This window comes from Corvus hawaiiensis, chromosome 24, assembly GCF_020740725.1.
Source record: "Corvus hawaiiensis isolate bCorHaw1 chromosome 24, bCorHaw1.pri.cur, whole genome shotgun sequence".
NCBI classification, from domain to species: domain Eukaryota; kingdom Metazoa; phylum Chordata; class Aves; order Passeriformes; family Corvidae; genus Corvus; species Corvus hawaiiensis.
Window position 1 is genome coordinate 1,232,900 of NC_063236.1, and position 12,581 is coordinate 1,245,480.

At 60.0% G+C, this 12,581-nt stretch overlaps 1 protein-coding gene across 3 annotated transcripts in view; it reads left to right on the top strand.

Moving 5' to 3' along the window:
• LRP1 (LDL receptor related protein 1) overlaps window positions 1-12,581 on the top strand; it is a 79,049-nt gene that overhangs the window by 1,181 nt on the left and 65,287 nt on the right. Inside the window, exon 1 of one of the 3 annotated variants that reach the window (XM_048327420.1) lies at window positions 4,136-4,163. The exons of the other annotated variants lie outside the window; for them this stretch is intronic. Coding sequence (XP_048183377.1) covers window positions 4,151-4,163 — 13 coding nt within the window. The 5' untranslated portion in view covers window positions 4,136-4,150. Of the gene's footprint in view, window positions 1-4,135; window positions 4,164-12,581 lie in introns of those variants that run through there. 3 annotated transcript variants of the gene reach the window in all.

Here is a 12,581-nt window from a genome sequence, read left to right on the forward strand (position 1 = left end):
GTGAAATGAGAGGCCGGAATGATGGATGAGCGAGAGGGCTTTTTTTGTTTGTTTGTTTTTTGGAGGGAGGTTTTTCTGTCCCATTTCTTTGCCCACCTTCGAGCGCAGCAGGAGAAGGGATTTGGTGTCGTGGCAGTGGCAGCATCTGACCCGTCACCGGGTCGGAGGGATGGAGGAGGAGGAGGAGGTTTGGGCAAACGCCAGATCCCTGCCCCAGATTCATGTCTGGGGCTGCAGGAGGCCGGAGCCTGCGGTTTCCATCCTCCAGCCCCTCCTCGCCCTACTGGGGGTGCGGGCGCTCGATCTGTGTCCCTTGGAGGGAGGTGACAGGAACGGAGCAGCTCAGGGCACCCTGCAACCTCCCCCCAGTGGCACCTGCGGGGCTGATTGAGCCGCTGGCCGCCGCCCGGTGAGCTCAGCGGTGCAGGTGGCCAACAGCTGAGCTCTCTGGGGTCACCCCTCCAGGGACCTGAGGTCTCAGAGGCATCATCTCCGCTTGGAGGTGGCTCGGAGCAGCCGGCGGATCCAGAAGTTGGTGGGGGCGGAAAGGAGGCATCGCTCATTGCATAAGCTGCGTTGCCTTTGGAAACAAGGCTGCGGAAAGATGATGAGCTGGAGGGAAGTTCCTCCATCCTCTTCTCCACCCCAGGAGCTGGAGTAGGGCAGAGACACCCCTTCCTCCTGTTGCAAGTTCCCCTCCTGAGGGGCTCCCTTTGGCAGTCATGATGGGGACGAGGTGCTGCTCCACTACCTCGGGGTGCTGGGAGCTGTGTGAGGGAGGATGTGGAGGCATGTGGCGGATGTGGAGGCACCGCAAGCGTGTGGTTAGGCTGGCTGGGAGGCAGAATTTGCCACCAAGGTGCCACCTGAGCTGGTCCCTCAACCCTGGCAGTCCTGGCCGGGCTCTGGTTTCCCTGATGCAGGTCTCCCACTGCCCCAGCTGGGTGCAGTGGGGCTCTGGGAGAGGCCAGGATGTCATTGGGAGCAGGGTGCAGGTCCCCATCCTCGTCTGCAGAGCCAGTTCCTCACACCCACTGCCTCTGTTTGCAGCTCTGGAAGCTCTTTGCTTGTTCCTGGACAAGAAGAGGACAAAGTCCAGCCGTGGGGTGGGAGGAAAGCTCTTCCATGGGGAACAAAGGGCACTGGTGGGCAGCTCCTGTTTGCCCAATTCCTCCATTGCTTCCTGGGCCCTGTGGCGGCAGAGCCCCAGGAGCGGAGTGAGGGCAGGCAGGGTTCCCCTCCGTTCCTGTTTTGGAAATATCTGTGGTTAAAGGTGGCTGGGGTGTTTTGGTGCAGCACTTCCCTCTTGCCACCTTGGTGGTCTGGCATGCCCCGCTGTGTGTCCGTGTGTGCCCGTGTGTTCCCAGGTGTTTTCCCGTGTGTTTTTCCATGAGTTCCCATGTGTGTGCACACGTGTGGGTGTGCGCACGCTGCTTCCCTAAGCGTGCACGGACACGCCCGGAGCTGCACCGGGTTCAGTGGAGGTGAAGAGTGGAGGTTTGGGGTGCTGGGAGAAGGCAGGAGCTGCTGGAGGGGCATAGCTGGGGGTTCCCCCGTGCAGTGTCCGGAGCGGTGTCCGGCATTCCCGTGTGGAGCATCCCAGCCGGACGCTTGGGGTTCCAGTAGCCCCATGGTGCTCTGTCCCGGTGTGAGAGGTGCCTGGTGCCACTGTGGTGTCCGGCGAGAGGGCCGGGCTCTGGCCCCCGTCCCACGTGCTCGCTGTCCATGACAGGCACTGACGTCGGGAGGATGGGGCAGCGCTGGAGCATCCCTGGCAGCGCTGCCAGGTTCGGGGTGAAGCCGAGGCGTCGCCTCCTCGCTGCTTCCGAAGCTCCTGAGGCGCCGTGGGCGGCGTGGGGGTGGGAACAGCTGTGGCAGCCCCCTCGCCTTCGGTGTCTCAGCCCCGCCGCTCGCTCCTCGTGTTCTCTCCGTGCCGGTTCCATGTGCTCCGGGGGAGCCTGCGAACCGGGAAGGAGCGGGGGCTGCTCCAGCTGGTGATGCTTTTCCTCCAGTGTGAGTTGGGATGATGGGGAGCAAAACCGCCCAGGTCCTCCCTGTGCCTCCAAGGCCCTGGTTCCTGGAGCATCCTCCTCTGGGTCCAGCTGGTGTCCATTGGTTCCTCTTTGCCCCCAGCCCATGCCTGACCCCTGGTTGCCCCATGGGGCTGTCCAGGCTCTGCTCTGCTGCACGGGCGTTCCCCTCTCCTCACAGGAACAGCAGGATTGGAGCGGAAAATCAGAGACAAATTAAGGGAAAAGCTGCATAAACCAGCTGCTGGGTGGGGTCCCGAAAACAGCCCTGGAGTCGGCCGAGGGGATGGGGTGGTGGAACGAGAAGCTTTGAGGAGGGAGGGTTGGCTCCCAAAATCTGTCCTCCCACTGCCTGAGAGGAGGGTGTTTGGGGAAGGACCATGGCTCCTTCCCCCTCCGGGAGGGCACGGGGGGACCTGGCTGCCCCCTGAGGTTGTGACAACGTCCATGTCACCTCCCAGTGCTCATTGAGGGTGGGGAGAGGGATGGAGCGTGGGCAGGGTGAGGGCCAGGAGCCCTTTGGGCAGAAACTGGGAGCACTGGTAGCATCTGTAGAGGTGATGGTGGTGACAAGGTGAGGACATTGGATGCTGGTGAGGAGGGATCTGCTCTGGCTGTCAGGTGGATCCTGCTGCCGAGGACCTGCCAGCGTCTCGCAAGCACTGGGACTCTCCGCAGGGAACGGGACAGCCCGTGGGGCCCCTGGGGACGGTGTCCACACCAGGGTTTGGCTGCGCTGGGAGGCAGGAGAAGCCGTGCTCGTGTCTGTGACCCCCGTGGCGCTCCAGGGCTCTGGCTGTGCCTTTGGGGAGCTTTCCCGAGCCCGTGGATGGTCTTTTGGTTGGAGCCTCTCCAGAACGGTGCAGGGAGCACGTGGTTCCACGTGTGTCCTTTGCCCGGCAAGGGGGTGCATGGGAGGCGCTTCCCGAAATCCCAGCCAGGGCCGGGCCCTCGGGAGCCGTGGAGTGCCTGGAGAGAGGGGGGAACACACAGGATGTGCCACATCCTGCTGAGTCAGCGCCACCGTGAGCCCATGGCTTTGTCATGGGGCAGGAGGTTCCTCTTCCAGGCGTGGAGATGATTTCGGTTCCCACATCCACTCCAAGCACTTTCCTGGTGAAGATAAATCTTCTCTCTCTGCCCCCCAGACCTCCCAGCCCCGCCGGGATCTGAGTCTCTGCGAGAGCTGCCTGCCAAGCCCAAGGTCCTGCTCCCAGCTCACCCCAACAAGCTCCACTGAGGTGCCTGGGATGAATCCGGCGGTCCCAGGGTTGGGAATGGGCTCCTTGGGGTTGGTGCTGATCCCGGCCTGCGAGCAGTGGGTGCATCGGCCTGTTTCCTCCCCACAGCCCTGGCTTTGCCAGGCAGGCAGGCCTCTCCTTGTGCTTGGCATGAACTTTATCTCCGTCAGCTCCCTGAGAGCGTGTCCAGCTGTGTTCCCATGGACATCCCTCTCCAGGGACACCCCTGTCCGTGTGGGCTTGGTGGCCGGTGGTGCCGTGGCCTTGCTGAGTGAGTGCCTGGGGACGTTTTGCCTCCAGCGCTGTCGTCCTCGGCCTCTCCCAAACGGAGCATCTGCCCCTGCTGCAGCTTGTTTTCCAGGGGATGCTTTTCCCCTCTCCTTGGGATTTTGCAACCCAAGGCCACCTCGAGCTATTTACAGCCCAGGTTTTGCTGTTGACTTAACTTCCCAGCCCTTTCCACGCACCATCCCCGGGCAGCCCGACCTGCCCGGCTGCGACCACATCAAATATTTTCAGCATTTTCTAATCCGGCCCAAACTCGTTGTTTTCTTTGCTGTGTGACTCCTATTTTTGAAGGAAAAACGCAGGGTGGGCCGTGAGGGCTGCTCTGGATGTTATTCCACCGTGAGAGGTTGCGTTCCCCAACGTGGTCCGGCCATTTCTAGGGCTAAATATAGACTCCAGTGTCCTTCCTGAGCCAGGGAACAGAGCGGGCTGGAGCTGCAGTCATGCAGATGCTGTGCAGGACCACAGACAGTCCCAGCACCGCTCGTGGGGTTGGCAGCAGAATTGTTGGATAATGCCCTTGCTGGCAGCTCTGAGCTTCTCCAGTGGGACCGTGCTCGCAGTGGCATCGAGGGGAGGGATGGGAAGAGCATGCCGGGCTCCGGTGAGTGCCAGGAAGGTGAGAGCAGGTCTGTGGTGTCCGAAATGCATGGGCTGGGGCTGCAGTGGGAATGGTGGATGTCTGGGAGGGAGTCTAATTGAGTTGGAAGTTGCATCTTTAATTGAGTGGGGTAATTAGCCTCGTGCTAGATGCTGTTTCTCCAAATGAGACCGTGGTGAGGATGGGCAGGTGTTGGGGGGGGTCTCATCCTTGGGACAGGCAGGTGTTAGGGGTCTCATCCTGGGTGTGCCAGAGGTGGGAAGGTTGGGGGGCAAGTGTGGGGGTTGCTGTTGAATTGGGGGGGCTGCAGTTGTGGGGGGGAGAGAGGAGTTGCTGCTCTTGGACTCAGGGCTCTGCCATCCATCCCTTGGTGACTGAGTTGAGGAGGATTCCAGCTGGGGGAGGCTTTGGGAGCCATCCTGCTGCTGCCCCCAAGCCCCGGCCTCACTGGGAGTGGCCGGGTTTGTTTGCTGGAGGTTGCCTGGCAAAAATTTAAATGTTCTGAGAGCTTTGGATGGCATCAATCTCACCCATTTACCTGCAGCTCTTTGTCCGTGGGTATGGGCTCGTGGTCCTCGGTCACATGTGGCTCGTTCAGGCCACCAACAATCACAGCTGGCCAACAGCGTGGCCACAGCTTGTGCAGGAGTCTCTGCACTCCTGGCCCTGCACTGGGCTCCTCAGGACCGAGACTCTCCTGGTGTCCCCTCCCTCTGTTTCCCTGTGCCCTTTGATGCTGGCAGCTGGTGATTCTCTCAGAATTGGAATATCGTGGCCTAAAGGATGGCACAGGAGCACAAACCCTCGGTCCTGGGGAGCAGCAGGATGCTCCTCTGCCCACCCTGCCCCCTGGCATGCTGCTGGTGGGCTGCCAGTGTGTGCCCACCCACCCCCATGTGCCCACCCACTCCAGCCTCCGCTGGGGACACACATCTTCCCTGTCCGCTGCTGCCGGTGTTGATACCCCTTGGCTGTCCCTGGCTCTGTCACTGCCAGGAGAGCGGCTCCAAATCTTGGGGGGCTCTGACCCGGGGGCACAGACACCCCAAACTGTGGTGCTTACGGTGGTCCCGTCCTCTCCAGGCGCTGGGAGCTGAACCCCTCCGGCCCCCAGCGCAGGGAAAGGCTGTGAAGGGTTTCCTCCTGGCGGGTGTAGTGGTGCTTTTTTATTGTTTGGAAAAGGAAGCACTTGGGTTTAATACTTCCCGCTCCAGCCGCCTTCCCAGCGCCCCGGCGGATGCTGCGGGGCACCGGGGCGGGCGCCGCGTGGAGCGGGGCTGTGCCGGTGCCTCCGCCCCGGGGCCGGCTCCGCATCCTTGGGCCGGTGCCCACGCCAAGGCCCCGCTTCCTGCCGCAGCCCCCCGGCCCTTCCAGATGGGTTCGCTCAGCCTCTCCTCTGCCGGCCTGGAGCGCGTTTTCCCCCGGGAAGAGCGGGTTTGGAGCCCAGCGCTGCTTACTCACCAGCGCCGTGCTCTCCTCCGCAGCCGCTCTGATGCCATCAGCCCTCGCCCAGCGCTCCCTACGCCCTTTCGGCTGCATGAAATCCTAAATTTTCTTTTCCTGCAACTTACAGAAGTTAAAACCAGGGAAAGCAGGATTCCTGACCCGCAGGAAGCCCGTGGGAGCATCCAGTGGGGATGCCAAGGGTTCAGGCGGCATCTGGGATGCAGCACCAGCTCAGGGATAGCTGTGCCAATTCCTCTTTTACCATTTGTACCAGTTACAGACAGATGGGACTTTTCACGGTGCCAGGGATGTTTTTCCAGTGGAGCAGCTGCCACCTGGAAGCTGTGCAGGACCTGCCTTCCCAGGAGGTGCTATCAAGGAATCCCCAAACCTTCGCCCTCACCGGCAGCACGTGCTCGCTGTGCTGGGGGGGTGATGGGCGGCAGGAGCTGTGTCCCCACGGGCCAGCTGGGCTTGGTTTTGGGGGCTGGGATGGGAATTGGTGACAGCCAAAAGCTGTGGCAGGAGCTGGGCAGGGCCATGGCATTGTCAGGGGTTGTTATCCCTGCAGAGACCTTGGAGATTGCGCCGTGCGACGGTGGCTCCGTGACCTTGTACTCCCCAGAGCTGGGAGATGCTCTGAGGTCCCCTAAGGGACCCAGGTCCCCAGGGGACCCCAGGAGGTGACCTGGAGGCTTGGAACAGGTCTGGGACTCCATGTCCTTGTGCCCCTCTTGCTGTTCTCCAGCCTCCTGGAGCATCCAGCATCTCCTGGGGGGTGACAGTTCCCTGCCCCAGCTGGGGTGGGACCCTCCATGTGCACTCCAGTGAGGATCCTGGCCATCCCAAGGATCCCAAATCCCAGCTGGATCATCCCTGGCTGCGTTCACACGGGCAGGTGGAGCCGAATCCAGAGCAACTCCCCGCGTGGCCGCGCTGCTCGGGAATAAAAGTCCCTTTATGCCGGAATAATTAGTGTACTCAGAGCATGCTAATTATTCTGGGATAAAAGTGACTTTTATTCCAGCAGAGTGTCCTCTCAAAGGGCCCTTTCTGCCTGCTCCCAGGGCACAATAGCTGCTCTGCTCCGTTTCCCCATCCCAGACAAAGTCCTTATTTGCGGAGGCAGCGAAATTGAGTTGACTAATGAATTAAGGCCAATGGTTCTGGCCAGGCTCCAGCCCTTTGAAAGCCTTGGCGAGCTGATGCCCGGCCCGGCGGGAGGAAGCACGGACCCTCCTGCCCCACCGAGCCCCCGGCAGCCTCCCCTCCCTCCCTCCCAGCTGCCGGGATGAAATGCCTATTAATCTGCCCTGTGGAATTGCTTTATTCCCGGCGCAGGCAGGGCTCTGGAGGGAGCGTTATCAGCTCCAGCCACAGGCCATAAATAACCACGGCGGTGCAGAGCGCCGGGTCCTGTTTGGGTTCCCAACTGCCCAGGGTGTAAACATCCCGCTCCTATTGCTGGGATAAGTACAGGGAATAAAGCCTGGGCAGGTAGGGGAGGTTGGGGGAGCTCTGCAGGCCCGCTGCCCCCTCCCCATCCCTCTTTTGAGGAAGGAAAAAAGGGACACGGGGCACCCCGGCAGGGATGGCCACGGGCCAGAGCCGGCTGCAGCTCATCCAACTGCACCCAGAGGACTTAAGCCCCTTTCTCCTGGCTGCAAATGCTTTTTTTCTTTCCCTTTTTTCCCTCTTTCCTTCCCCCCCCCGCCCCACCCTGCCTTTTTTTTTTTTTTTTTTTTTTTTTTTTTTTTTGCCATTTAAATTGCAGATAAGCTAGAAAAAGAAAGATACCAAAAAAGCAGGATTCTCCCTTGAATCCCCCTCGGCTGAGGGGCTGGAGCTGCCCCTCCTGCCCTTCCCCACCACAGTCTGGATGATCCAGCTCTTTTTTTTTTCTTTTATTATTATTATCCCCAGTTCTGGCAATGCCGGTGCTTTCGTTTCATCTGCTTCCATCTCCTGCCATTTTTCAGCTCGTTCCGCTGCGGACTCTCCGTGGGGCTGGAGGCGGGAGGGGACGCGGGGGGGATCGCGCTCTGGCACGGCTCTCCCGGCTCCTGAATTTGGTTTAAAATGCAAATCTTTCCTTTATTCCCCATTTTTTTTTCTTTTTCTTTTCTTTTTTTTTTTTTTTTTTAAATGGATTTCATCTGAAGGCGGCGGAGCTGCTGGAGCCCGGGGAGCGGGAGGGGAAGGGGCTGGGCGGGGGGGGGGGGGGGGGGAGCACATTCCTCCCAGATTTCCTGATGCGCGTTCGCATGGAAATCGTCTCCCCCCGGACGCGTTTGAAGTCAGGTGACGCCGAGCTGCGGGATGGACGCAGCCCCGGGAGCCGCAATATGATTTTCTCCCCCTTCCCCCCTCCATGGGGAATGCTGGTGGGCAGCGTCCATCCCCTGCCTCCATCTCCCGCTTCCCTCGGGATGCGCTCGCCCGTCCATCCTCCTCCTCTCCGTCCCCCCCCATCCTCGCTCTGCTCCTTTGTCTGGGTTTGGAGGCAGCCTTGGCAGGTCCTGGCTGCTGGGAATCCCATCCCAGTGCACGTGCTGGGGATGTTGGGGGGCTGCTGGGGACCCCCTGTGCCCTGGAGTTGTCGTCTCTCCCCGCTCCGCTGCCCGGAGTGAGCCGGGAGCTGGGCTTGACCTCGGAGCGAGGGGGGACATCAGGATGGCATCTCCCCACCCCTGGGCCACCACGGGGTACCCGGTGTGGGGATCCAGTGGCTCCCAGTCCATGTCCCATGGGGAGGGATGGGTGTCCCTGGCTGTGGGGAGCGGCCAGGTGGGCAATGGGAGAACGTGTGGAACATGGCTGGTGGGAAAGGGGCAGGGATGTGCTGGTGGGATCTGGGGATGGGTGACCAGAGGGTGCTGGGCCCTTAGGATTTTGGGATGTGACAAGGGGGTGACAGCCCTGCCTGTACCTCAGCATGGGTTTGGGGCAGGTGAGAACTTCCAGCTGCTTCCCAGCAGCATCATCTCTTGGTCAGGGCCGGGGAGATGGGCAGAAACCAGGGATGGAAAACCAGAGAAGCACCGGAACGCTGGGGCTGAAGCGATGGTGGGGTTTGGTTTTGGTTGGATTTGTCGTTATCCCCTTGAGGGTTCCAAAAAGGGGGAAAATCGGAGCAAACCCTCTCCGGGCGCCCGCATCCAGCCGGAGCCTGTCCCAGGAACGGTACTGAGCTGCCATTCCAACACCTCTGGCACAGCAGAGCCAGGCTTGGCTTTTCCAAACTGTCTTTTTTTTTTGTTTAAGGAAGGTGAATGCCTCGTGATTCCGATGCCATAGTCCGACTTGAAGGGAGAAGGGGGAAAAAACTGTATTTTAAAGTCAATATTTACTCAGCAATTGGCCGTCCCCCTCCCCCAGCCTGTCCGCATACCTGCGGCTGCTCCGGCGGGAATGGCCGGGAGCCCTGTCGGTCCTGGAAGCGCCGGAGCTGGGATCTGGTTTGAATCTTCCCTGTTTGGAGGGGGCCGGATGGAAGAATTGCAAAAATGCATTTGAACTGTTTTGGGATAGTGTGTTTAAATGCAAAACAAACAGCTGAGCCTTCCTTTCCCTTTCCCCCTGGAAAAAATGTGCCTCAGACCTGAGGGTTTGGTATTTTAAATGTCTCTATTACCCGCTTCAGCTTTTGGGAGCCGGAAAATTTACTGGATTTGGGTTTTGAGGATCAGCCTCGAGCCTCAGCTCGGGGAGGAGGGAGCGGGATGGGCTCTAGGCTTTGGCTTTCCCAGCGCCTGTCCTGAGGCTGCAGAGAAACTCCAGGACACTGGAAGTTCTGAAAGCACAAAAAAGGGACAAATGCTGTTTTTTCCTGTAGTTCGGGGACAAAGGATGGATGATGTGGGGGAGAGAAATGAAGCCGAAGGTGACTCTGATGTGGTTTTGGTGGATTTTGTGTGCTGAATGTGGTTGAGTTCGTGTCTTGGGTGACTCCAAGGCTTCGGCAGCTCCGTGTCACAGATTCCGAGCTGGCACTGGAGGGGGTCCCACGGGGGCCACGGGCTTGGCTTCGACTGGGAAGAGTGGCCATGGATTTCTGGAGTGCTCCAGCCTCGATCCACAGGGAAGGAGGAAGAGGAGGAACATTGGGATGAAGGCGTGGTATTCCTCTGGCTGATGGAACAGGCTCTGCCAAAGAAAGGCCGAAATTGCCCAAAACACAACAACCTGCCCTGTTTTGGGGGTGCTGTGGCCGTGCGAAGTGGGGATGGAGACCTGGAGGAACATGGAGTGGGAATGTTTCCCTCCCGAGTGGGTTTATTCCCTCCCTTTGGCGCTCCCTTCTCCCCCAGAACATCTGGTTTGTGAATCGCGCCCGTCCCAGCCCGTATTTATGGCCAGCGCTGTTTCCTGGCCGGCCTCCTCCTCCCGAGGAGAGGAGGAGGAGCTGGGCTGAGGAGGAAGCAGGGAAGGAGTTCTTTCATATTTTTGCGCTTTGCTTCCAGGCTGTCCAGGTTTTTATGTCGTCCTCATCTGTGGAATGAAGGTCTCGTGGCATCTGCTCCAGGATCTGCTTCCCCACCTCTCCAGCAGCCCGTTTCGGTGTCCATTTCTTATTTTAGGCAAAAAACCAGACGGTTTTTGCTGTTTGTGTTTGCCAGCCCTTTTCCCAACCCACCACACTCCAACACGAAGCCTCCGGGTGTCCATGGAATGCTGGCACCCGGCTCTTGGTCCCCTTCCCACCTGGGAAGATGCTGCTGGGACATCTGTTCCCACCCTGTCCTGGAGGACAATAATCCTCTTTCTTGCACCCAAATGGCTTTTTTTGCACCTTTTTTTTTTGGACCACTTTGGTTTCGGACCTTTTGGTTTTTCGGGCCTTTTTGGGCCTTTTCTTCTGGGGGGGGCCTTTCTTGGGTGGGCTCCTTTTTTTATCCCCTTTTTGGGAGGCCCTTTTTTTGCAGTAGGGCCTTATTTTGGGGACCTCTTTTTTTTGTGCCTTTTTGGGGGCCCTTTCCTAATGGGCCTTTTTTGAGGCCCTTTTATTTCGCCACCTTTTGTGGCCTGGTTTTTCTTTTTCTTTTTTTTTTTTTTTTTTTTTTTGTCTTTTTGCCACATTTTCATCCCCCTTTTTTCCGCCATTTTTTCTGTTTATGGACCCTCCTTTGGGTGGGGTTTGTTTTTTTTTTTTTGTTTCCCCCCCCCCCCCCCCCCCCACCGTTTCCCCCCATCTTTTGGCTATTGTCGCAAACTTCTGCCGTGTTTTTAAGCACAGTTTTGTCCCCTTTGAATCCCTTTTGAGCCGGGGTCTCTCCTCCGCCTGCCAAGGCGGGGACGTGTCCCCGCAGCTGCCCCGGCCCCGCTCTGAGCCGCCCATTGTGCGCCGATGAAGGCGCCTTTATTCCCAATCCCGGAGCCGGAGCTCCGCTGCCATCGCTGCCGCTGGGGCGAGCGCCCGGCTCGGGAAGGGAACTTGGCTCCGTGCGAGGGATGCATGAACAGACACCTTCTCTAATTGTCCACCTGGCACCGAGGCGCCGCGCCGCGAGCGGGGGGCATTGAACCCGCCGGGAACACGCTGTGCGAGGACAGGGAATGCGCAGGCAACGCGTGGGGTTGCCGAGGAGCCCGGTGGGAAGCGAGCCCCTTCCGTCCTCCCCCTGCCCCGAGCCGTGGTGGCCGTGCCAGGGCCGCGGTGCTTCGCGCTGCCGAAGGCCGGCGGCGTGGTTGGGAATGGTGGAGGGGCTGGGGTTTGGGTGCCCTGTGGTGGTGAGGAGTGGTGGGATGGCTCCCTGGGATCATCCTGCCTGGATCAGCAGCCCTCTGGAAGGGCAGGTGTCCTCGGGACAGGGTGTGTGTGAGTGATGTGTCAGTGCTTGGAGGAAATCCCATGTGCTCCTGCTCTGCTCCTGTCCCGGAGTGGGAATGCTCAGCACGGAGATGCTGGTGCTGAGGGATGGCTCCTTCGAGTGTCCCTGCTCCAGGATTGGCGTTGCCAGTGCACAACAAGCTCCTGTCCTGGCTCTGGTTTCCCATCCCACGAGCGGCTGGGATGGGGCAGCCGGTTGGGAATGGGTTCCCACGGATTTGCCTTCCTGTAGCCCTGCCTGCTCCTTCGGGAAGTGAAACCTGCGGGTTCCAGCAGCTGCGGCAGCTGCAGGTCACGCTGTGGCTGCCGGAGACCTGGGAGGACGAGGAGGAGCAGGAAATCCAAGAGTGTCAGTTCTTTGCTGTGGTTTTCTTAATGAGTCCTGCCTCGGATGCGCCTGTGGCCGGGAGATGGAGGCGGCAGATGAGCTCCGCCGGGACGAGGGGGTGGCAGGGCTGGATCTGGAGCAGAGCTGGGCCAGGAGGAGCTTGTCCCCCAGCCCGGTGGGAGGAGGAAGGGGACAAGCTTGGGCTGCTCCTCTGGCCTAGGGAAGCTGGAGGGGAAGGACAGGGATGCTCCATCCATTTTGATCTGTCCAGTCTCCATCTTGGCTGTGCCGAGCTCCCGCCGTGGTGCCGAGCAGCAGCTGCCATGCCGCCGGTGCGCGGGGAAGGAAGGGAGGCAGGGAAGGAAGGGAGGCAGGGAAGGAAGTGGGTTGGCAGGAGGAGCTGCGCTTCCATCGGCATCAGGCAAAGCCCTGTGCAGCTCCGAGGAGGAATCAGGGTTGTGGCAGGGTGGGAAGTTTCCTCGCAGCCTTTAGGGATGGGATTGGCATTAGGGACCGCATCACCCCCATCCTCTCCCCTCGCAGCCTCCCTGCTGTGGAGCGGCCCCATGGCAGGAGGAAGATGCAGACACAGAGAACCACCCCCCCCCCCCGCCTTTCCCGAGCTGAGCAGGAAGTGGAGTGGATCCTGGGAGCAGGAATTTGGCAGGAGAGCAGGGATGCCACGGGATGAATGCTTTGGGAATTGCGTGTGCGGCTGCCTTGGCTTGAACAAGGGCTCACAGTTGCGTTGGGTTTGTAAGAGGGCCGGCCACCCCCAGGGCTGAGGCTGGGCAGTGACCCCCCCCCATGGCAGTGA